Source organism: Lipotes vexillifer, unplaced genomic scaffold, assembly GCF_000442215.2.
Source record: "Lipotes vexillifer unplaced genomic scaffold, Lipotes_vexillifer_v1.1 scaffold1479, whole genome shotgun sequence".
Lineage (NCBI taxonomy): Eukaryota > Metazoa > Chordata > Mammalia > Artiodactyla > Lipotidae > Lipotes > Lipotes vexillifer.
The window spans coordinates 97820-123049 of NW_006772458.1; the positions used below are offsets into that span (position 1 = coordinate 97820).

Consider the following 25230-nt stretch of genomic DNA (forward strand, 5'->3'; position numbering starts at 1 on the left):
CTGCTGAACTGGAGAATGTTCAACAATTTCAGAGGGTGTTGGATGATGACCTGAAACTTCTTGCTGGACTGACAAAGGTTCCAACTGCTCAGGGGACACTGTAGACTGAGCTGAGGTTTATTGTTGGGGTGCAGTAGTTTCAACCTCCTTAGTGAACGCTGGAGTTACGATAAGTGCAAGATCCATAGGTATAACAGTGACATCGGGCTGCTGCAGAAGCTGTCCTTGATCCTGACATCAAGGAGAAACTGTTATCACATGATGCTCTGCAGAGAAAACTACAGTCACATTAGAGAGCTCTGGAGACTGAGTTGGAGAGGATTCAACCTCACCAGGAGACTCTGGATACTGAGCTGTGGCTTCCTGTTAAGGTGGAGAAGGTACAACGTCAGGAGCTTGTGGATGCTGATCTGGAATCTCCTGCTGGGTTATGGCAGGTATAACTTCTTCTCCAGGATGCTCTTTATACTGAGCTGGGGTCTCCTATTATACTGAAAATTTATTATGTATACCGGCTTCTTGAGGTTGGGCTGGAGCTTCCTGTTGAACTGACAAAGGTTCAACCTCCTCAGGTGGCTGTGAAGGCAACTTGGGGACCTCATGCTGTGTTGTAGAAAATTCTGCATTAATAAGAGGCACTGAGGGCTGAGCTGAAGGCTTGTGCTTATTTGGAGAAGGTCCCACCTCTGGAGTGGGTTCTTTTGTTATGGTAAGCTCCACGTCTGCAGGTTTGACAGCGACACTGGATAAATTTGGATGCTGAGCCTGAGGGTGACTTGGAGGTGAAACTGTCATTTCATGATGCTCTGGAGGTTGAGCTGGCTGTTCTTGTTGAGTTGGAGTAGGTTCCACCTCCCCTGAAGAAGGCTCTGGAGGCTGAGCTTGTTGCTCCTGCAGGGTTGCAGAAGGTTCTATCTCCGCTGGAGACAGAGCTGGGATCTACTGCTGGGCTGCCGAAGATTCTGCCCTATTAAGGGGCTCTCTGGTGACTGAGCTGAGGCTTCCTCCTGGGTTGCAGAAGTTTCAGCTTCTCCAAAAGCCTCTGAAAGCTGAGCTGGGGTGTCCTGCTGGGTTGCTGTTTGCAAGTCCTCAAGAGGCTCTGTAGGCTCAGAAGGCCGTAGGTTGTTCCCGTTCACTTGGAGAAGGCTCAGCTTCCACAAGATGCTCTGGAGGCTGACCTGTGGTCTACTGCTGGGTTGGAAAAGGTTCTGTCTCCTCAGGATGCTCAAGAGGTGGGGCCAGGGCCTCCTGCTGAGCTGCAGGAAATTCACCTTCTGTAGTGGACTCTGGTGTGTTGGTAAGTTCCAAATTCAGAGGTTGAAGTGTAACACTGAGCAAGTTTGAATGAATGTAACGTTGAACGCCAGGTAGACATGCTACCTCATCACTCACTGGAATTTGAAGTACATATATGTAGGGAACCCTGGAGCCTGAGCTGGGGCCTCTTGATGGAGCAGAGAAGGTTCAACCTCCTCAGGGTGCTCTGGAGGCTGAGATGGGGTCTCCTGTGGACTGGAGAATGTTCAACCTCCTCGGGGCACTCTAGAGGCTGAGATGGGGCTTCCTGTTGGACTGGAGAAGGTTAAACCTCTTTAGTGACCTGTGGAGTTATGGTAAGTGCAAGATCCAGAGGTTTAACAGTTACATTGTACAAGTTTGACTGCTGAGTTTCATTTACCCTATGATGTGCTACTGGTTGAACTACAACCTCCTTAAGTGTCTCCAAAGGCTGGGCTAGGGCCTCCTGAGGACTTGAAGTTTCTAGTACCTCAGGGACCTCTGAAGGCTGAGATGGAGCCTCCTGATGAAATGGAAGTGGTTCTACTTCTTCAGTGGGCTCTGGATGCTGAGCCTGTGCCTCTGCCTGTGGTGTAAAAGATTCAACCTCCTCAGGGGTCTGCGGATGCTGAGCAGGGACCTCCTGCTGGGTAAAGATTTAGCCTCCTCATTGAGCTCTGGATGATGAGCTTGGGCCTCCTGCTGGGATGGAGAAATTTCAGCTTCCTCAGGGGGCTCTGGAGGTACACCTGGGATCCCAAAACAATCCCTAGGTATGCTCTCCTCAAGATAAAAGGTATCCATACTGGGATCTAAATAATTACCCTGCAAATGTTGTTCTAGACCCTGAGTGTTTTTTTCAAATTGGCCTATAGTTCAAACAACTTTGGCAAGCCGTTTTTGCTCAACTAGATCTTTCTTCAGGTTTGGGGTAGAAAAAATAAACTTTATTGGTTTTGAGCTCTTACTACCTAGAGTTGGAACAAGTATTTCAAATGATTGGTGACCTCAGCCTGATCTAGACCTATGTGTTTAGTCTTACTTTTGTGTTGAGAAGGCAGAACCAAGGGCTGATTCTGATCCCAGTCTAGCACTGGACCCGGCTCTGGGAGCTTTTGACGTTGGGATTGCTAGTTATTCAGATCATGATGTGGAACAGCAAACTGATCTGTAGGCAGCTCTCCAACATAATCCGTGTCTGGGTATGGAACCTCAGTCTCAGTCAACTCCTGATGAGGTGGGGCCAACATCTGGACTGGAGACGAGGACATCAAGTAATTAAAGCCCCCAGCTTCTACCAGGGGTGTAAGGGTATGGGGCAATTTGGGAGGGGGGTCTGAGGCATTTGAAGACCAAGCCTCTGTCAGCCGCGGGGGGTTGGGTGTCACCTGCACGGGGTCCAGGGCCAACTCCGGAGGCTGAATTGCCTTGACCAGAAGCCACAGTCATTGCCATGTGAGGAGGAGACGTGGGGCGCAGATGCGACATAACATGCGGCGGCTCCCAGGCGCAGTGACCCAGGCCAGTGAAGAGCCGGAGCCACATCCTGCGTCCAAGCTGAACCACTATGCCAGCGCCGACGCGAGGGCTCACGTTAGCAACCACGCACGCCTCCCCCGCCTAACGTCCCACCCATTATTTATGACATCTTTAGTTACACCACCGTTATTAGGTTTGTGCAGAGATCCAATCCACGCCACCAGAGTGGGTCTTTTTCCCAGAGTCCCCAGGGAGCAAGCCATCCTTCCCCTTACAAAGGAGACAATTACCTCCTGCCGGGCCCACTTCTGAACCCCTCCCTGCCCTCCCTGACCCCAAACAGTGATGCGGGATTTGGGCTGCAGACCCGAGTGGCCCCAAACTCCAGCAACCCAGGGGTGGAGGGGTGTTGGGAAGGATGCAGAGCTTCCCGAGGAAACCACAGGACATGGCATTCTGGGAAATTCAAAAGTGCTAGTCCAGTTCTGGCAATCTGAACTCTTCCTCCTCAAAGCTGAAGTCTGAGAGACATTCTTCCTCCCTTTGGCCACACGGCTGACAAGAAAAGTAGCTGACCTGCAAAATGAGCACCAGTTATGGTGGCGGGAGGGGAACACACCTTACAATTGTTCTAAAATGTTGCCATTTCCTCCAAGCTGTCAGTATTCACGTCTCATTATTCATTCACCACTCTGTTATTAGGGGTTACCACTGAATCCGTGATGACTCCACAACTTCCGTAGGAGGGGTTTGGGGCAGGTGAGCAATTTATTCTGGGAAAGAGAGTCTAAAACCAAGTGAATGACCCTTTATATTAGCATGGGAAAACTTCCCCCATCCCACCTTGTCTCAACAGAGCCATTAAACTAGAAAAAACTACAGTGTCACTTTTCAGAGGTCTACCCTGTGTGCACACATGGAGAAGACACTTAGAATGTTAAAGTCAGCATGTTAAGTAATTTTCTTGAAATACTGTAACTAACACCCACTTTACTTTCTTCACAGTCCTTTTCATAATCTATTTAATTTTAGTCCTTTTTAATTGTCTGGTACACCTTTAACACCTAAACTCCAAGAGAGAAGTAGCTTCATCTTATTTCCAGTACCTAGCACATAATGGTTTCTGAATGGAACTGATTCCAAGATTGGCCTCATTTAGGAATGGATCTGTTGTTATAATCAGGTTTCCAAAATCTTTAGTATCAATACGGAATCTTTTCCTCCTACATTACACAGGAAGCTAGACTTCTTAAAGCCCAAACATGGATACGTTTGAAGTTTCCTTGACTGATTTAAATTGAATTAAAATAATTATTTTTTATGGGAAAAACTATCAAAATATCTACATTTTTCAGAACACAACCACCTTTTCTTTCTCTACTTTCTTTCCTTCAAAACAAACTTTGCAACATTGGGGTGAGTTAAATAATCAGCAATCTAGCCCCAAATAAAGCTCTCAATGACATGAAACACATTTTTTGCTTCTTTTTAATAAAAATATTATATGCACTACATTAATGTTTTCTTTTTTTTTTTTTTTTTGCAGTACGCAGGCCTCTCACCGCTGTGGCCTCTCCCATTGCAGAGCACAGGCTCCAGACGCGCAGGCTCAGCGGCCATGGCTCACAGGCCCAGCCGCTCCGCGGCACGTGGGATCCTCCCAGACCAGGGCACGAACCCGTGTCCCCCGCATCGGCAGGCGGACTCTCAACCACTGCGCCACCAGGGAAGCCCTAATGTTTTCTTTTAGAAATTATATTAACAACTTAATCCCTAATTCGAGGCATCCATATAATTGATTTACAGAAAGGTTCTTTGGCAAAATATTTAACACAAGATATATATGTGATTCTGAGATTTGGGTTATACATCTTACTTGAAAGACATGAGTAGTTTTAAACTCTGTAGCATAATCACACTTAAGGCCATAGTTACTTTGTTCCCAAATCCTTGCAATTCTATTTGAGGGGAGCTCTAAAAGTCTTGTGTCTTCTTCTGTGTCCACAACTGTAGACGTACACTGATGGCCCTCAATCCTGCTCTCCAAACTTCAAATAAGGGGCCAGAGGCAAGGCTCTGGACTTGGAAAAGTCCTAGAAATGCCCTGCCTCAAAAGCAGTTTCAGAGTTTCACATTATCCTAAGGATTACAGAGCTGAGTAGATATGCCAAAGTCTTCCAAATCCTGCTGGTTGTTTTGAATTATGGCTACACTGGCTGTGTACCCCTTGAGTTTTTATCTCCATATACTTGAATTAAATCCTGTAATTCCTCTTCCATTCTAGCACCTGTGACCTCTTCACAGGGTCTCTCTGCCACAGCTATTTTACCATTTTCTGAAATAAAGTTAACAAGGATCAATTCAGAAGTGTTCTTGTTCTAAAACTTCCTGTATACAATGGTAGCACCCAATAATTAGACATACTTTTGATTTCTAAAAGCAGAAAATAAGAGCATTTTCCTAGAAGTTCCCTCATCTGACACTTCAGTTTTTAATCATAATTATCTGTGAAAAAATATATAAGAAATATCAACTTTGGTTCAAAAACTTTTATGATCTTAGAAATAAGAACTAAGGAATAGTGACATAGGAATTAAAGCTGTGGAAACAAAAATGTTCAATCACAATACAATTACATAGTGAGGTATGAGGTGGGGGTCAAAGTGAGTTCAAACCTGGGATACATACCACTGGACTATAATAGATACTTCATATTAGAAGCAAGGCAAAGGCCTACTCCTTGAGAACAAAATTCTACCAGATACAATGAACAAAGCTTTGGAGGCAGAGACAGAGAGAATTTGAACACTCCACTAGCGAAACTGGCCCATGTACCTTTTGGACAATACAGCTTTCCTCAAGGCAAGCTAGAGCCACCAGGCTTTTTGGTCTAAGGAGTTTTGAGTACATATAAGGAATACCTTGGCATATTAGGAACAAACAACCCAGACATTTAGTTTGGTTCTTAAAGGTTGTTACCCAGATTTGACATCTGATGGAGATTTTGCCTGATGACCAGGGAAGTCAAACTTCCTTGGAAGGATTGCCCAGGCTGGAAGGCCAAGACCAATCCAGGGTCAAATCTTACAAGCAAATAAGGTCTCTGACAACTTAGCTAGGATTTATCAGTCTCTAAGCCTGCAGCGCTGTGAAGCAGGTGAGCAATTCTCTTCAGGGAATCTACTAATCATAAAGTTTCCTTTGGACACTGCCTGTGACATTCTCTCCACTATATAACTCGATAGGGAACACAATCAAACCTCTTCAGTAGCATGACCACTTTCAAGACTCACAAAAACGTAGCCGATTATTACATAAGAATCATATTCACCCAATATATCATAAATGAAAGATGAAATTAAATTGACTCCAAAAACATAATCTAATAAACTCTCCAACAAAAAACAACAATAATAATAGTCAATATATATTGTCTTCTTACTATGTTTCAGGCATAGTTCTAAGCTTTTTACATTCATCATTTCATTTACTCTTACAGTATCCCCCATTTGGTGGTAAGCTGAATTACTAACCCTATTTGCAGATAAAGAAATTGCAGCTTAGAGATATTAAATACTTTCAATTGTCTCTGGCTTGAAAAAAACTAAAATTGCGAAAACAACAACAAAAAAATCTAAGACACAAAGTTAGGACTGAAACACAGGTGTCCAAGACTTATCATCACTACACTATTCTGTATGATAAGCAAGCAATTGAGGAAGAACTGGATCAAACACATTCTGTATGAACTGAGGCAAGTCATTTTACATCTAAACACTGGGGACAATAATATTTGCTGTCGTTTTTCTCATAAATGCCACAAAGAACAAATTTAAGACTGCTGCTGTGAAAGCATCTGGTGAATGAAAGAATATGTAATGTTTTAGATAACCATTATTTTCATCCAATTAACTTTTCAAATAAGTTTATTTGCTCACTGAAACTGAAGCACTTCAAGGACAATCAAAAAGGTCTTACCTAAAACCACAGTCAGCAGTTTCTGGAATGCATCTGTCATAGCCTTCTGAATAGCAAGCTTCTGGGTTACCTTCCTTTTCATAAGGAATGATAATGACCCTAAATCCAAAAAAAAAGAGATGAATTTTAAATGCCTATCTGAATAACTGATTTCTAGGTTATATGTTTAAAACTAAAAATGTATCTGTGATTCTTAGACCATTATCTTAGTGATTAAGGGCAGGCACAACACTGGGGTATGGTTGAATGTCTCTGTTGTAGGTATACCCTGGCATGGCACATTTTTACTGCTCAGATCTATTCTTAAATTTCCTATAATACTCGATGGTAAATGCAAACCAAGAACGTGGCACAAATTTCATACTGCTCACAGATTTCAAATGGACAAGCTGAGTCTACACTGCTACAGACCCTGCTCTCCTGTGTGTAAAGGGCTGGATTCATACAGTGAGATAGATTTGGTGGTAGTGCAGATGATCTGGCCTCTCCTCAACCATCACCCACTCAGGTGGATGTTGGAGCCTCCTCCGCTCCATTCGCTAACAGTCCTGCCTCTGACTTAAAACCCTAAGCCTAAGTGCCATTGATTCTAGGAGAAAACTCAGTACCAATAGGAATCCCCTTTCTAGGGATCTACGTTTACTTTTTCTGCTTAGGCCCCTCTATAGAAGGAAAAGGACTGAACATTTACACAAGAGTTTATTTCAATCTTTTTTTTTTTTCCAACAGCAACAAAAAGTTACTCTAATATTCTTGTGCCCACAGTTAACAAAATCAGATAAGCAGAGCCCCCTGTTAGATTTTAGCCTCGTTTACTTTTTGTCTGGATGTTTGAATCATTATACCTGGACCAAGAGAGTGGCACTGGGAATGGAGAGGAAGGGACATAAAACAGAGATGCTTTAAAGAAATAATCCAAGAGAACTCAGCCCTAACTATTCACAGGAAATGGAGAAGGGCAAATTAGAGTTGATTCCAGACTTTCCAGCCAGTGTGACAAGGAATGGTGATCCATTGCCAAGACACTGAAGTGATGGACACAGGGCAGTTAGCTATCGGGGGTAAGGAGTTTGGTGAGTTGTCCTGGAGAGCAGCTCTCATTTTCCTCCTTTGACCTCCAGGGCTGATGATGAATCTTCTGAGCCTGTGAACACCAACGTGGTCCTGCGGCATGATAGGCTGATCACCTGGGATACACCAGCCATCACCAAAAGCTCCTGTGTGGTGGATGTCACCTACTTCCTCTTTGATAATCAGCAGTGCAACCTGGCCTTTGGTTTCTGGACCTACAATGGCAATCAGGTGGATATATTCAACCCCCTGGACAGCAGAGACCTCTCCGACTTCATCGAAGATGTAGAGCGGGAGGTGCATGGCATGCCTGCTGTGAAGAATGTGATCTCCTATGGCTGCTGCTCTGAGCCTTACCCGGATGTGACGTTCACTCTCCTTCTAAAGAGGCGGTCCTCTTTCTATATCGTCAACCTCCTCATCCCATGTGTCCTCATATCTTTTCTGGCTCCCTTGAGTTTTTGTCTCCCAGCAGGCTCTGGAGAAAAGGTCTCCCTGGGAGTGACCATAGTGTTGGCCATGACTGTATTTCAGCTCATGGTGGCAGAGATCATGCCAGCCTCAGAGAATGTCCCTCTGATAGGTGAGTTCAAGTGTCTTACACTTTGAGTCAGCACTGTGGTAACTGAGGTTGTATCTGTATCTTTAAATTCCTAACAATGAGGTCAACTTCAGACTCAACACAGGCTGTCACATACTTCATTTGGTGTCTTCAGTTGGCATCTTTGAAAACAGATGTGGCTGTTGGAAAAAAAGCTGGTCTTGTTGTCTCCAGGTTTACCCAAAAGAGGAATGAGAGCAATATGCTTTAGAGCAGTGGTTCTCACAGTATGGTCTCTGGACCCACAGCATTAGCATCACTTTTTTATTTTATTTTATTTTATTTTATTTTTGCTTGGGGAACGTTTTATTTTTTATTTTAATTTTTTTTATTGGAGTATAATTGCTTCTGCCCATTTTTGGATTCGGTTGTTTGTTTTTTTCTTATTAATCTGCATGAGCTGCTTATAAAGTTTGGAGATTAATCCTATGTCAGTTGGCTCATTTGCAAATATTTGCTCCCATTCTGAGGGTTGTCTTTTGGTCTTGTTTATGGTTTCCTTTGCTGTGCAAAAGCTTTGAAGTTTCATAAGGTCCCCTTTGTTTATTTTTGTTTTTGTTTCCATTTGTCTAGGAGGTGGGTCAAAAAGGACCTTGTGATTTATGTCATAGAGTATCCTGTCTGTTTTCCTCCAAGAGATTGATAGTTTCTGGCCTTACATTTAGGTCTTTAATCTATTTTGAGCTTATTTTTGTGTATGGTGTTAAGGAGTGATCTAATCTCATACTTTTACAAGTAGCTATCCAGTTTTGCCAGCACCACTTATTGAAGAGGCTGTCCTCTTTCCACTGTACTTTCCTGCCTCATTTATCAAAGATAAGTTGACCATATGTGCGTGGGTTTATCTCTGGTCTTTCTATCCTCTTCCATTGATCTATATTTCTGTTTTTGTGCCAGTACCATACTGTCTTGATTACTATAGCTTTGTAGTATAGTCTGAAGTCAGGGAGCCTGATTACTCCAGCTCCATTTCTCGTTCTTAAGATTGCTTTGGCTATTCGGGGTCTTTTTTGTTTCCATACAAATTGTGAAATTTTTGGCTCTAGTTCTGTGAAAAATGCCAGTGGTAGTTTCATAGGGATTACATTGAATCTGTAGATTGCTTTGGGTAGTAGAGTCATTTTCACAATGTTGATTCTTCCAATCCAAGAACATGATATATCTTTCCATCTATTTGTATCATCTTTAATTTCTTTCATCAGTGTCATAATTTTCTGCATACAGATCTTTTGTCTCCTTAGGTAGGTTTATTCCTAGATATTTTATTCTTTTTGTTACAATGGTAAAAGGGAGTGTTTTCTTGATTTCATTTTCAGATTTTTCATCATTAGTGTATAGGAATGCAAGAGATTTCTGTGCATTAATTTTGTAACCTGATACTATAACAAATTCATTGATTAGCTCTAGTAGTTTTCTGGTAGTATCTTTAGGATTCTCTATGTATAGTATCATGTCATCTGCAAATACTGACATCTTTACTTCTTTTCTGATTAGGATTCCTTTGTTTCCATTTCTTCTCTGATTGCTGTGGCTAAAACTTCCAAAACTATGTTGAATAAGAGTGGTGAGAGTGGGCAACGTTGTCTTTTTCCTGATCTTAGTGGAAATGCTTTCAGTTTTTCACCATTGAGGATTATGTTGGCTGTGAGTTTGTCATATATGACCTTTATTATGTTGAGGAAAGTTCCCTCTATGCCTACTTTCTGCAGGGTTTTTACCATAAATGGGTGTTGAATTTTGTCAAAAGCTTTCTCTGCATCTATTGAGATGATCATATGGTTTTTCGCCTTCAAATTGTTAATATGGTGTATCACGTTGGTTGATTTGCGTATATTAAAGAACCCTTGCATTCCTGGAAAAAACCCAACTTGACCATGGTGTATGATCCTTTTAATGTGCTGTTGGATTCTGTTTGCTAGTATTTTGTTGAGGATTTTTGCATCTATGTTCATCAGTGATATTGGCCTGTAGTTTTCTTTCTTTGTGACATCCTTGTCTGGTTTTGGTATCAGGGTGATGGTGGCCTCGTAGAATGAATTTGGGAGTGTTCCTCCCTCTGCTATATTTTGGAAGTGTTTGAGAAGGATAGGTCTTAACTCTTCTCTAAATGTTTGATAGAATTTGGCTGTGAATCCATCTGGTCCTGGGCTTTTATTTGTTGGAAGATTTTTAAACACAGTTTCAATTTCAGTGCTTGTGATTGGTCTGTTCATATTTTCTATTTTTTCCTGATGCAGTCTTGGCAGGCTGTGCCTTTCTAAGAACTTGTCCATTTCTTCCAGGTTGTCCATTTTATTGGCATAGAGTGGCTCGTAGTAATCTCTCATGATCTTTTGTATTTCTGCAGTGTCAGTGTTACTTCTCCTTTTTCATTTCTAATTCTATTGATTTGAGTCTTCTCCCTTTTTTTCTTGATGACTCTGGCTAATGGTTTATCAATTTTGTTTATCTTCTCAAAGAACCAGCTTTTAGTTTTATTGATCTTGGCTATTGTTTCCTTCATTTCTTTTTCATTTATTTCTGATCTGATTTTTATGATTTCTTTCCTTCTGCTAACTTTGGGGTTTTTTTTTGTTCTTCTTTCTCTAATTGCTTGATGTGCAAGGTTAGGTTGTTTATTTGAGATGTTTCCTGCTTCTTAAGGTGGGCTTGTATTGCTATAAACTTCCCTCTTAGAACTGCCTTTGCTGCATCCCATAGGTTTTGGGTCGTTTTGTCTCCATTGTCGTTTTTTTCTAGGTATTTTTTTATTTCCTTTTTGATTTCTTCAGTGATCACTTCGTTATTAAGTAGTGTATTGTTTAGCCTCCATGTGTTTGTATCTTTTACAGATCTTTTCCCGTAATTGATATCTAGTCTCATGGTGTTGTGGTCGGAAAAGATACCTGATACAATTTCAATTTTCTTAAATTTACCAAGGCTTGATTTGTGACCCAAGTTATGATCTATCCTGGAGAATGTTCCATGAGCACTTGAGAAAAATGTGTATTCTGTTGTTTTTGGATGGAGTGTCCTATAAATATCAATTAAGTCCATCTTGTTTAATGTACCATTTAAAGCTTGTGTTTCCTTATTTATTTTCATTTTGGGTGATCTGTCCATTGGTGAAAGTGAAGTGTTAATGTCACCTACTATGAATGTGTTACTGTCGATTTCCCTTTTTATGACTCTTAGTATTTGCCTTATGTATTGAGGTACTCCTATGTTGGGTGCATAAATATTTACAATTGTTATATCTTCTTCTTGGATCGATCCCTTGATCATTATGTAGCTTCCTTCTTTGTCTCTTCTAATAGTCTTTATTTTAAAGTCTATTTTGTCTGATATGAGAATTGCTACTCCAGCTTTCTTTTGGTTTCCATTTGCATGAAATACCTTTTTCCATCCCCTTACTTTCAGTCTGTATGTGTCTCTAGGTCTGAAGTGGGTCTCTTTTAGACAGCAAATATATGCGTCTTGTCTTTGTATCCATTCAGCCAATCTGTGTCTTTTGGTGGGAGCATTTAGTCCATTTACATTTAAGGTAATTATCAATATGTATGTTCCTATTCCCATTTTCTTAATTGCTTTGGGTTCGTTACTGTAGGTCTTTTCCTTCTCTTGTGTTTTTGTCTAGAGAAGTTCCTTTAGCAGTTGTTGTAGAGCTGGTTTGGTGGTGCTGAACTCTCTCAACTTTTGCTTGTCTGTAAAGCTTTTAATTTCTCCATCAAATCTGAGTGAGATCCTTGCTGGGTAGAGTAATCTTGGTTGCAGGTTTTTCTCCTTCATCACTTTCAGTATGTCCTGCCACTCCCTTCTGGCTTGCAGAGTTTCTGCTGAGAGATCAGCTGTTAACCTTATGGGGATCCCCCTGTGTGTTATTTGTTGTTTTTCCCTTGCCGTGTTTAATATGTTTTCTTTGTATTTAATTTTTGACAGTTTGATTAATATGTGTCTTGGCATATTTCACCTTGGATTTATCCTGTATGGGACTCTGTGCTTCCTGGACTTGATTAACTATTTCCTTTCCCATATTAGGGAATTTTTCAACTATAATCTCTTCAAATATTTTGTCAGTCCCTTTCTTTTTCTCTTCTTCTTCTGGAAACCCTATAATTCAAATGTTGGTACATTTACTGTTGTCTCATAGGTCTCTGAGACTGTCCTCAGTTCTTTTCATTCCTTTTTCTTTATTCTGCTCTGCAGTAGTTATTTCCACTATTTTATCTTACAGGTCACTTATCCGTTCTTCTGTCTCAGTTATTCTGCTATTGATCCCATCTAGAGTATTTTTCATTTCATTTATTGTGTTACTCATCATGGTTTGTTTCATCTTTAGTTCTTCTATGTTCTTGTTAAATGTTTCTTGCATTTTTTCTATTCTATTTCTAAGATTTTGGATCTTTACTATCATTATTCTGAATTATTTTTCAGAATAGGCTGCCTATTTCCTCTTCATTTGTTAGGTCTGGTGGTTTTTTATCTTGCTCCTTCATCTACTCTGTGTTTTTCTGTCTTCTCATTTTGCTTATCTTACTGTGTTTGGGATTTCCTTTTGCAGGCTGCACGTTCATAGTTCCTGTTATTTTTGGTGTCTGTCCCCAGTGACTAATGTTGGTTTTGTGGGTTGTGTAGGCTTCCTGGTGGAGGGGACCAGTGCCTGTGTTCTGGTGGATGAGGCTGCATCTTGTCTTTCTGGTGGGCAGGTCCACGTCTTGTGGTGTGTTTTGGGGTGTGTGTTGACTTATTATGATTTTAGACAGCCTCTCTGCTAATGGGTGGTGTTGTGTTCCTGTCTTGCTAGTTGTTTGGCATAGGATGTCCAGCACTGTAACTTGCTGGTCGTTGAGTGAAGCTGGGTGTTCATTTTGAGACAGAGATCTCTGGGAGATTTTCACCATTTGATATTATGTGCAGCTGGAAGGTCTCTTGTTGACCAGTGTCCTGAAGTTGGCTCTCCCACCTCAGAGGCATAGCACTAACTCCTAGCTGTAACACCAAGAGACTTTCATCCGTGTGGCTCTGAAGAAAAGGGAGAAAATGTAGAAAGAAAGAATTAGTAGGTGTAGAAAGAAAGATAGAAAGGAGGGAGGGAGGAGGGAAGGAAGGATAAAAAGAAAAAAGATGATAAAATAAAATAAAGTCAGATAAAATATAATAATGTTATTAAAATAAAAAAATTATTATTAAGAGAAAAAAAACCCAGAAAACAAAAAAATGGATGGATATAACCCTGGAACAAATGTTGGGAACAAAACTATACAGACAAAATCTCACACAGAAGCATATACATACACACTCACAAAAAGAGGAAAAGGGGAAAAAATCGTAAATCCTGTCCTCAAAGTCCACCTCCTCAATTTGGATGATTCGTTGTCTAAAGGAGGGAAGGAAGGAAAGAAAGAACAAAGATAAAGTAAAATAAAATAAAGTTATTAAAATGAAATGTAATTGTTAAGAAAAAAATTTAAAAAACAAACAAAAAACAAACAACAACAAAAAAACGGACGGATAGAACCCTAGGACAAATGGTGGAAGCAAAGCTATACAGACAAAATCTAACACAGAAGCATACACATACACACTCACAAAAAATGTAAAACGGGAAAAAATAATAAATCTTGCTCTCAAAGTCCACCTCCTTAATTTGGGATGATTCATTGTCTATTCATGTATTCCACAGATGCAGGGTACATCAAGTTGATTGTAGAGCTTTAATCCGCTGCTTCTGAGGTTGCTGGGAGAGATTCCCCTTTCTCTTCTTAGTTCTCACAGCTCCCAGGGGCTCAGCTTTGAATTTGGCCCCGCCTCTGCGTGTAGGTCCCCAGAGGGTGTCTGTTCTTTGCTCAGACAGGACGGGGTTAAAGGAGCCGCTGATTTGGAGGCTCTGGCTCACTCAGGTTGGGGGTAGGGAGGGTCACGGAGTGCAGGGCGAGCCTGTGGTGGCAGAGGCCGGCGTGATGTTGCACCAGCCTGAGGCTTGCCATGCGTTCTCCCAGGGAAGTTTTCCCTGGATCCCGGGAACACAGCAGTGGCGGGCTGCACAGGCTCCCTGGAAGGGGAGTGTGGATAGTGACCTGTGCTCGCATACAGGCTTCTTGGTGGAGGCAGCAGCAACCTTAGCGTCTCATGTCTGTCTCCGTAGTCCACGCTTTTAGCCGCAGCTCGCGCCCCTCTCTGGAGCTCCTTCAAGTAGCATTCTTTTTTTTTTTTTTTTTTTTTTTTTTTTTTTTTCTTGTGTGATGCGGGCCTCTCACTGTTGTGGCCTCTCCCATTTGCGGAGCACAGGCGGGCCCATGGGCTTAGCTGCTCCGCGGCATGTGGGATCTTCCTGGACCAGGGCTCAAACCCGTGTCCCCTGCATTGGCAGGCGGATTGTCAACCACTGCGCCACCCGGGAAGCCCCAAGTAGCATTCTTAATCCCCTCTCCTCGCGCACCAGGAAACAAAGAGGGAAGAAAAAGTCTCTAGCCTCTTCGGCAGGTCCAGAGTTTTCCCCGGACTCCCTCCCGGCCAGCCATGGCACACTAACCCCCTTTAGGCTGTGTTCACGCCACCAGCCCCAGTCCTCTCCCTGCACTCCGACCGAAGCCCGAGCCTCAGGTCCGAGCCCTGCCTGCTCTGGTGGGGGAGCAGACAAGCCTCTCAGGCTGGTTAGTGCCAGTCAGCACCGATCCTCTGTGCGGGAATCTCTCTTCTTTGCCCCCCACACCCCTGTTGCTGTGTTCTCCTCCGTGGCTCCGAAGTTACCCTCGTCCACCACCCACAGTCTTCGCTCGCGAATGGGCTTCCTAGTGTGTGGAAACCTTTCTTCCTTCACAGCTCCCTCCCACTGGTGCAGGTCTTGTCCCTATCCTTTTGTCTCTGTTTATTCTTTTTTCTTTTGCCCTACCCATGTACATAGGGAGTTTCTTGCCTTTTGGGAGGTCTGAGGTCTTCTGCCAGTGTTCAGTAGGTGTTCTGTAGGAGTTGTTCCACGTATAGATGTATTTCTGGTGTATCTGTGGTGAGGAAGGTGATATCCACCTCTTACTCTTCCACCATCTTCCCGGAAATCATCTATTTCAATCTTTAGACAATGATTTTGTTGGGATAACTGAAGGCCAGAAGACATCTGTATTTGAAGGACTATTTAGCACAAATTATTAACCAAAAAAAAAAAAAAACTAACTAATTTTCCCTCCTCCTAAGCTTCTTGGCAGGCAGTCAGTTCTAAAATTCTAAAGTTTAAGGTGGTGTCAGGTATTGCCTAAGATAAAAACCTATATTGTCAGGCAGAAAAATTCTGCCCAGGGTTTTAGTTGCTTAGCAAAGGTGATGATGTTTTTGAAAAGTTGAGTTTTAGAAAGAAAGGAAAAAAGAGAAATCCCACTCCCTCACCTCGGCACACACACACATACTGGAAAACAGACCTTCCTCCAACTTATCCAAACGTTCCTCAGCCATGCCAACTCCAGAACTCCTGCACTCATGGAAGGGAAACACCACCCCTAATCACAGAAGAACTTCAGGCTTTGCTTCAGAAGTGGTGTCACAATATCTTCATTTTCCCTTTCTTCAAAGTTAGAAATATCCTGAAGCTCTTAGGATTTTGAATTAAAGACTAGACTTCAACATATTCTGTTGTTATAAATAAAAAATAAACTCCAGCAATCCCAGGTAATAGTTTAGTTATTCTATAGCTTCAAAATCAAGTGAGACTTGAAAATGAATGACTAGATATGGACAACTATTTTTTATTATATACCATACAAATACTGGAGAAAATTATGTACAGCACCATCCAAGTCATTGAGATTATCACTAATTCTAGGTGGCAGGCCAATGCTCAGATACTTCAGTGTGGAAGCCTCTCACACATCCTCCCCATAGCCCTGTTCTATTCTTCTCTCTAAAGTCTAGGAGTTCAATGTTGAAAGGAGTCTGGTTAGTCAAAGAAAATCTACAGAATTTACCTTGATGATTTTTTTTGACCACCCATGGAAACCAAAGAAGTAATTTGACAATTCTTGGCATCTGCAACTGTTTAGGGCAAGCATATTATGTTGAACTACCTTATGTCTAGTGCCAAAACAAACCTAAAGACGTAAAAGGCCTAAAATTATCACAACCCTACCTAGAGACTTATTTTGGATATACCCGAGATTTATCAATACAAATCTCATAGAGTGGCTGTGAAGATTAAGTAGGACATTTTAAGCAATGAGTTCACAGTGAGCCCTAAATAAGTGTTATTTATTACTTTTAAGTCAGTACTTTTCTGCATCATTTCCCAGGCCCCTGATTAACCGGAAGGTTCCCTGACCTCTGGTGGTGCAAGGGATGATGAAAGCAACCAAAGAAGCCCAGCAGAAACCTATTATGGGACTGGGGGTAAGCAAAGGAAGTGAACTGTTTTAGTCATCTGATCCTGTAACTCCTGCTTGAGAATATGACCTGAAGAGGAGATAAGATGGACCTACCACTGAATTAGGACCTTAATCTGTAGCACCCCCTCCCCATATTATGAACGCCTGTTAGAAGAGGGAAGATGTATACCTCTATAAATGTAAATAAAGCAACCAAAAGAGAGGTTCATCTGCATTAACAAGCTTCTTTGAATGTGCAAATATTTCCAGTCTTAACTCTCTAAATCATTTACATATTACTGTGGATTTTTTACATCACTAGTTCTTTCTTAAATGTCTATTTCCACTTTGAACAGGGTGTAGTATATAAATATAGTCATAAAATTCAAATAATACAAATAAAGTGAAAGCATTGTTATTTCTTTATTGATTTGTTTGTGCACCTTCCTCTGTCACTAGTTTAGGAGCTCCTTAAGTGCTTGGAGGAACCATATATTATTCTTTCCTTATTACCAGAAACAAGCATAGATCTAGGCATATAATAGAGGAGTGATGGTCTGGTGACTGAGTGAATGAATGAGTACATAAGAAAATGAAATTTCTTTCTCCAACTGAAGCTGCCTGCTAGGAAGGAGAAATGAGGACTAATTTTTAAATGTTGAGTGTCACATGGGAGGCTAAGCTCTGTATGGTGAGTCATAATGGAGATGTCCTGGACAATTAGGAAGCATCAGAAGGGCTCTGAGCTCCTGGGTAGTAGAGACAGCTGACATCTGGGATAACCTTGTCACAGTTCTTGCTGGCAAACATTTCCCTTCGTGCTACTGAGAAAAACTCAGATACATTAGGCCTTTCCTTCATTTTATTTTAAGATGTTATTCTCTTTTCTGTATTTTTAAAAAATACAGGGGAAAAAATATAAGAAATACGTGTACCTGCCAATGAGTCAAAGAACACAGATTTGGAACTTCCCTGCTGCTGCAGTGGTTAAGACTCCATGCTCCCAATGCAGGGGGCCCAGGTTTGATCCCTAGTCAGGGAACTAGGTCTCACATGCATGCTGAAACTGAGTTCGTACACCACAGTTAAGGAGGCTGTGAGCCACAACTAAAGGAGTGTGCTTGCTGCAACTGGTGAGCCCACATGCTGCAACTGTGGAGCCCTTGAGCTGCAACTAAGGAGCCTGCCCGCTGCAACCAAGACCCAGTGCAACCAAATAAATAAATTAATTAAATTTAAAAAGAACACATAATTAAAGTAGGTAACAATTTCGTGGCTGTGGGCACTAAGGCTCTGCATTAAATAAAGAAATCTAATACGAATGCCCTTTCCTCTCAACTCTATAGTGACTTGTAGAAATTTTTCTTCATTACTTTATCAGTGATGGGCTTTATGCTGTGAAAATCTCAGAACCTAAGCTTATGCAATGGTCTTAATGTCCAATATAAGAAAAGAACTCATTACTCACAACTGATACCACGTAACTGTTTCAAAATCTTTCCAGGACCATCTGTAATATCTGAGTGGTTATGTGAAATGGTTGCAGGTTCCACAAATTAAGGAATGTCTGACACAAAATCATTTCAATCCCAGAGAGTACAGCCGGGATTGAAGAGGGTGTTAAACAGGGTACAGAAGTGGGAGGTAGTGTACCTGGAGTCACATCTGAGGAGAGTTCTCAGATTCAATAAAGGTGAAATCAGTGAGTAAAGAAATATGGGTGAGAATAAGCAACAAGGTCAGTAGGAAGTAACCAGAGCAAGAAGCCAATCAGAGAATACACACAATTATAAAGTGAAACGTCTGGGAAATCTAAGCCTCACTCACTTATTCAGAGGAATTGAAAAGGTCCTTGAAAAAGGAATGGTGGCTGAATGGAGACACATAATGAAATGTTCATTCTGGGGAAGTAAAATTGGATGGCATATTGATATGGAATAAGTTTTCTACAGTGAATTAAAGAATATTTTAATGATTCTCTGGAATCTGAAGGGGGTTCTGAATAGGCAGTTTGAGAATGATGATGATGATGAAGCCTCCTTTATGTTACATCTGACAAAAGTTTGGCAAGCTCCGGACTTCCCTGGTGGCAGAGTGGTTAAGAGTCTGCCTTCCAATGCAGGGGACACGAGTTCGATCCCTGGTCCATGAAGATCCCACATGCTGCAGAGCAGCTAAGCCCGTGTGCCACAACTACTGAGACTGTGCTCTAGAGCCCATGAGCCACAACTACTGAAGCCCACATGCCTAGAGCCAGTGTTCCGCAACAAGAGAAGCCATCACAATGAGAAGCCCATGCACCGCAACGAAGAGCAACCCCCATTCGCCGCAACTAGAGAAAGCCGGGGTGCAGCAACAAGACCCAATGCAGCCAAAAATTAATTAATTAATTAATTAATTAATCTTAAAAAATTTTTGTCAACCTCACACATTTAAAATCCACATAAAAATAAACATAAGGAAGACTCTTGTGAAGATTTCTTAAATTAAGGGGCAGCATAAAATGACATGGGGTTTAACATCAGTCAAGTTTGAGTTTTGGCCTCTAGTTTCCACATTTACTGTAATGAACTTTAAGTAAGTCACTTAACCATCCTGATTTCGAGTTTCTTCATCTAAAAAAAAGAAAGAAAGAACTGGAGAACTGGGGGATCAGTGGAGCAGTGCATCTGAGAGCACTCTGTACACCACAATGCTGTACAAAAGCTGGCCATTTTTTTTCTCCCTGGGATCTTAGTTCCATGACCAGGGATTGAACCCAGGCCTTCAGCAGTGAAAGTGAAGAGTCCTAACCACTGGACCTCCAGGGAATTCCCGATGGCCAATTAGCTTTAAATTCAGCACTTCATCCCAGTAGAGCGACGAATTCCACATTTGGACCCACCTTCATTGGAGATGTGTGAAAAAGCTGCTTCTGGTCGCATGCCTTTTGGGCTCTGTGGACATCCCTTGCTGAATAAAACTTGATGATGGAACCCAGGACCGGCCACTGCTGCGTTTGGGAAGACTTGGACCGAATACAGAAGGCCAAACTGGGAGAAGACTGTGAACAGAGAATGCTGTAGGCTGGCCCCACGTTAAGTAACTGCAGGTAATTTCACGCCCAGGAAACAAAACCACCCATTCCCTTATATTCCCCCAGCCCTTTGCCACAGGAAACTGTGGTGAGCCTTCAACTCCAAACACTTGTCATTTCATGAACAAGTTTCCCTCTGAAATCCTTAGCTCCGAGAAGCATTGGGAGGCAATGCCGTCAGTTGGGAACTATCTCTCAAAAATCAATGGGGGCAAGCTGGCTGCTCAGGTCGGCTCTAGAACTAAGATTCCTCTCGGCGGAGACCACAGGCAGATGAGGTACTGAAGCAGTCCCAGTTACTGGGGCGTGGGGTAGCTTCCTCCACCCCTCCCTCTGCCCCGGCTCGGCTCACTTGCAAGGTCTCGGCCGTGGGTCCAGAGTTCAGCTCCCACACCAGCAAGGTTTTGTCACTACCGATGGCAACCGCAAAAGGTACAAAATCCACCATCCTACCTTCACCCAGCATGCGCGGCTCGGGGCACAAGTGGACTGTGCCTGCGCACACGAGCCCACACTTTTTAAAAAGTTAGTGCCAATAAATCTAATATATAGAAAAATAGTTGAAAGCCCCTGTTTTGTGGATAGAAAAGCTTGAGATTCAGAGCAAATACAGAGCTGGACAGTCTAAGAATAAACTATCTCTCCCATCCATTAGAAGGGCTAGGTAGCAGCTTCTATGGAACCAGAAACTCTCAGGTGCCAAATAGGACATGAAACAGTATCACTTTGACTATTTATAAAATTGCAGAAACAAACCAAATAAGCAGTAATATATTTACACCAGTCCTATAAGACAAAGTGTACTTAAGACCTAATGAATATAAAATCAGTTTACAAACTGTGATGCACTATATGAATACTTCTCATTTGCAGAGAGCACAGCAAGGGATATGTGGCCATTAATGATAATTCTCTTCTCCCATTCCTTTCTCTTGTTCCTTTATGTATGCAGATCAGTTTCATTATTAAGCTAACAATGTAACTGAGCTATTATTAGCTTAATAATGTAACCAAGAGTCTAATTTTCAGCAAGGGGGTAGTTCTTAGAAACTTAGGGAGCTGGAACTCTGAATGAATGAATTAAAATAATGCAATTACATCATTCATTTTAAAATTTATCATCATTGATTAAAAATTAAAATAAAAATTAAATTAAAAATTAAAAGTTTATTATCCCGCAATTGAGACTCACCACAACGTGTGACGTCTGTCAAGCATTCACTGTCACAACGCAGATTGACTTACAGACAACCTCAATAGTATTTTTATTTATTTATTTTATTTATTTATTTTTATTTTATTTTATTTTATTTTGGTGGTACACAGGCCTCTCACTGACGTGGTCTCTCCCGTTGTGGAGCACAGGCTCCGGACGGGCAGGATCAGTGGCCATGGCTCACGGGCCCAGCCGCTCCGTGACATGTGGGTTCCTCCTGGACTGGGTCATGAACCCCCGTCCCCTGCATCAGCAGGCGGACTCTCAGCCACTGCGCCACCAGGGCACCAGCCCTCAATAGTATTTTTAAATTGGCAGAGGCAGCAGGCCATACGGCTAGGTAAGATCCTATAAATGGAAACACAGGTAATTAAATTTGTGGTAAAAGAGTTACTTGAGTAGGTAGAAGAGGTAGGCCAAGGCCACCACAGACCAGTGCAAAAAGGAGTCCTTGGGGCATATGGAGTGGAGAACTGGGTAGGGGTCAGGTGACCAATTGTTGCACTTGACTGTGGTAAATAAATATAGAGGAGGAGAGAGGTGCCCAACAGAAGGATTAGTATGGCAGTAGGTATGGTATTCCTAGAAAAAAGGGAATAGGGACTAGAATTGGTGACATTGATTTGGACTTTAAATCAGAAGTATCTCCTTCCAACCCAAAAGGCTCACTTTGGTTTGAGAGTACACAGGAAGAAGGCAGACTTCTAAGAAGAGTCTGAATAAGACCACACGTTCTGTAGTCCCTTTCTCGGTTCCTATTTGTGAGTAGTAATATATTAGAAATTATTCTAGTAGTAAAAAAACATCAAGTGGTTAACCAATAACAGATATTGCATTGGCCAATCTGGACAAAAGGAACATTCCAAAGAATAACATTATCATTATAATAAGGTATAATATACTTAATTTAGAAAAAAACCACATGAGTTCATAATGGTACTCAAAATGAAAAGTGGGGGAGCTCTTCATTATAGAATAATGTCAGCTAATAAATGCAAAAGGAATGATAGAATTAGGAAAGTGTCATTTTGCAACTATCAATGTAATAATCGATTCAGACAAGGATTATCATTGATGCACAGTTGGGTGAAGAGTTGTTTGAAAATAGGATCTTCACTGATCCCAAAGTATCACTCCACATATTATTTATCAATTACCAAGGGGAAAAATAACTTTACAATGGGGAGACATGGAAGATACCACCTTAATCAAGTGATCAAACAGCACTGGGCCACCTGAAGTGATGAAGTATGAAGAAGACATCACCTATATAGTATTCTTCCCCAAAATGTTTACTTTGAATCTAATGAGGAAACAGACAAATCCAGATTGTGGGGCAATTTACAAGACAACTTGCTAAGACTCTTCAAAAATGCCAATGTCATAAAAGACTAAAAAAAAATAGTAGGTAAATATTCTACATTAAAGGAAACAAAGACATGACATGCAATGCCTAATCTTTAACTGGGCCCTGTATCAAAACAAAACAGACTTAAAGAATATTATTGGATTCTGGCCAAGATGAAGTAACAAGGACCAATTTAACCTCCCACCTGAAACAATGAAAAAATCAGGCAGAACATCGGAAACAACAGTTTTCAAGAAACTGTACCTCAGGCAATAAAGTTCAGTGATCCCCAGGAGATGGGAAATAAATGAAGTGATCCCCATAATTGCCCTAACTTACTTCTCTGAGAGAGTTTCCAGGTCATGGTACAGTGAAGAGAAGTCCAGGCAGAGACTGGTGGATTCCCTGACTGAGGAAATGGAGGTGAGAGTCTGGGAAAATGAAGGTAACTAGAGTTCACAAAGCAGAGTATTAGAGAGAAAAGAAGTGCACAGAAAAAGAACTCTGGAGATAGGCAGAGGGATCTCTTGAGAATTCAACAAAGTATTGGTCAGTACATTTGTTTGAGTAATTACTTGATGACAGGAAAAGAACCACATGAAAGGATTAATAATAAGAATAACTGGATATAACACAGGGTTGAAGGAATAGTACTTATTCCTACAAGTTGGACTAGAAAACCTCATGATACTCAGAAAGGACTTGTCTCAGTAGTTACAAATAATGAGCTCCAGACTAAAGACTGCTTGGACTCCTACCCAACGAATCTGAAAAGCTAGACCTAAAAGAATAAAATTTGTTTTGAGTAACTTAATTTCACCCAAAACAAAGCCCAAGCATTTTACACAAATATAAATATATATAGTACACAATAAACTAAAACTCACAATATCTGGGATCATATGAAAAATTGCCAAGAATGCAGAGAAGTAGGAAAATATGACCCATTCTGAGGAGAAAAGGCAAACAATCAAAACTAACTCATAATCTACACAGATGTTAGAATTGGCAGAAAAGAATATTTTAAAATTTATTATACATGATTAAAAGTTATTATAACTGTATTTCATATGTTAAAAATCCCAGACTAAACAATGAAAATGGTAAGTACAGTCATGGAAAATGTAAGACAGACCCAAATTGAGCTTCTAGAGATTAAAAACAATGTCTAAATGAAAAACACATTGAATGAGGTTAATGGCAGATTAGACACTGCAGAAGAAAGGGTCAGTGAACATTAAGGCATAGTAATAGAAACTATACAATATGAAACAAAAAGAATAACAACAACAAAAATCAATAGAGCATCAGTGAGTTCTGCAACAACTTCAAGTGGCCTAATACATGTGTCCTTAGAATCCATGAAGGAGAGGAGAAATAAAAAAATTTGAAGAAATAATACCCCAAATTTTTCCAAATTGGTAAACACTATAAACCCACAAAGCCAAGAAGATCACTGAACTTTAAGCATAAGAAACATGGAGAAAATACTACCAAGGCACAAAAATAGTCAAATTGCTCAAAACCAGCAATAAAGAGAAAAATTTTAAAACAGCCAGAGGAAAAAACTATACAATATATACAGAGGAACAAAGATAACAATGACAGCAAAATTCTTGATGGAAACAATGTAAACGAGAACTCAGTGGAATAACATCTTTAAAGTAGTGAATTGAATTTTATCAACCTAAAATTCTATACCCAGATCTGTCAAAACAAAAGCAAAATAAAGACTATCTCAGACATACAAAAGGTGAAAGAATTCATTACTAGTAGACTTTCACTATAAGAAATGTTAGAAGAAGTATTTTTAAGCAGAAGGAAAATGACACCAGATTGGAATATGGATCTACACAAAAGATTAAGAATACTGGAATTGGGACTTCCCTGGTGGTTCAGTGGTTAAGAATCTGACTGCCAGTTCAGTGAAAATGGGTTTGATCCCTGTCCAGGAAGATCCCACATGCCGTGGAGCAACTAAGCCCATATGCCACAACTACTGAGCCTTCACTCTAGAGCCTGTGTGCTCAACTACTAAAGCCCACACACCTAGAGCCTGTGCTCTGCAACAAGAGAGGCCATCCAATGAGAAGCCGGGGCACCGCAATGAAGAGAAGCCCCTGCTCGCCGCAACTAGAGAAAGCCCAGGCGAAGCAACAAAGACCCAACACAGCAAAAAAATAAATTTAAAAAAATACTTTAAAAAATTTTTAAAGGGTTTTAGTCATTAAATATATGTCTCTGACCACAATGGAATTAAATTAGAAATTAACAAATCCAAAAATCCCCAAATATTTGGAAACTAAACAACACACTTCTGAGTAACTTTGTGGTCAAAGAAGAAATCAAAAGGGAAATCAGAAACTATTCTGAACTCACAGAAACTGAAAACATAATATGTCAAGATGTGAGATATTGGTAACACTGTACTCAGCTTCCTCAACTTCCATCTTAAACTGGAAAAATGAGAGCAAATTAATCACAGAGTGAGAGAAGAAAGAACACAATAAAGATCAAAGTAGAAATAAATAAAATGGAAAACAGAAAAATACTATAGATATTAAAAGGATAATAAGAGAATATTATAGAATACTTTATACCAATAAATTCAAGATGAAATGGACAAATCCCTTGAAAGACGTGCACTACTAAAGTTTATTCAAGCATAAAGATATTAAAGAACTTGTATGTGCAGTTTAAAACCTTCCAACAAAGAAAGCTTCGAGTCCAGGTGGCTTAACTGATAAATTCTACCAAACATTTAAGGAATAAAATAATGCCAATTCTACAGAAACTCTACCAGAAAGTTGAAGAGAAGGGAATACTTCCCAACTTATTTATAAGACCAACTTTCAC

The 25230-nt window shown here is 40.9% G+C and overlaps 1 protein-coding gene and 1 pseudogene across 1 annotated transcript in view; both read right to left on the reverse strand.

Annotated features, from left to right (window-relative positions):
• LOC103082539 (putative uncharacterized protein FLJ43826) overlaps positions 1-2082 on the reverse strand; it is a 2433-nt gene extending 351 nt beyond the window's left edge. The window contains exons 1-4 of the mRNA XM_007447523.1: positions 1942-2082; positions 1589-1864; positions 1272-1380; positions 513-920 (exon numbers count right to left, since the gene is read on the reverse strand). Coding sequence (XP_007447585.1) covers positions 513-920; positions 1272-1380; positions 1589-1864; positions 1942-2082 — 934 coding nt within the window. The remainder of the gene's footprint in view (positions 1-512; positions 921-1271; positions 1381-1588; positions 1865-1941) is intronic.
• A 1149-nt stretch (positions 2083-3231) lies between these two features.
• LOC103081448 (RAD52 motif-containing protein 1-like) lies at positions 3232-20258 on the reverse strand (annotated as a pseudogene).
• Positions 20259-25230: the final 4972 nt, after the last annotated feature.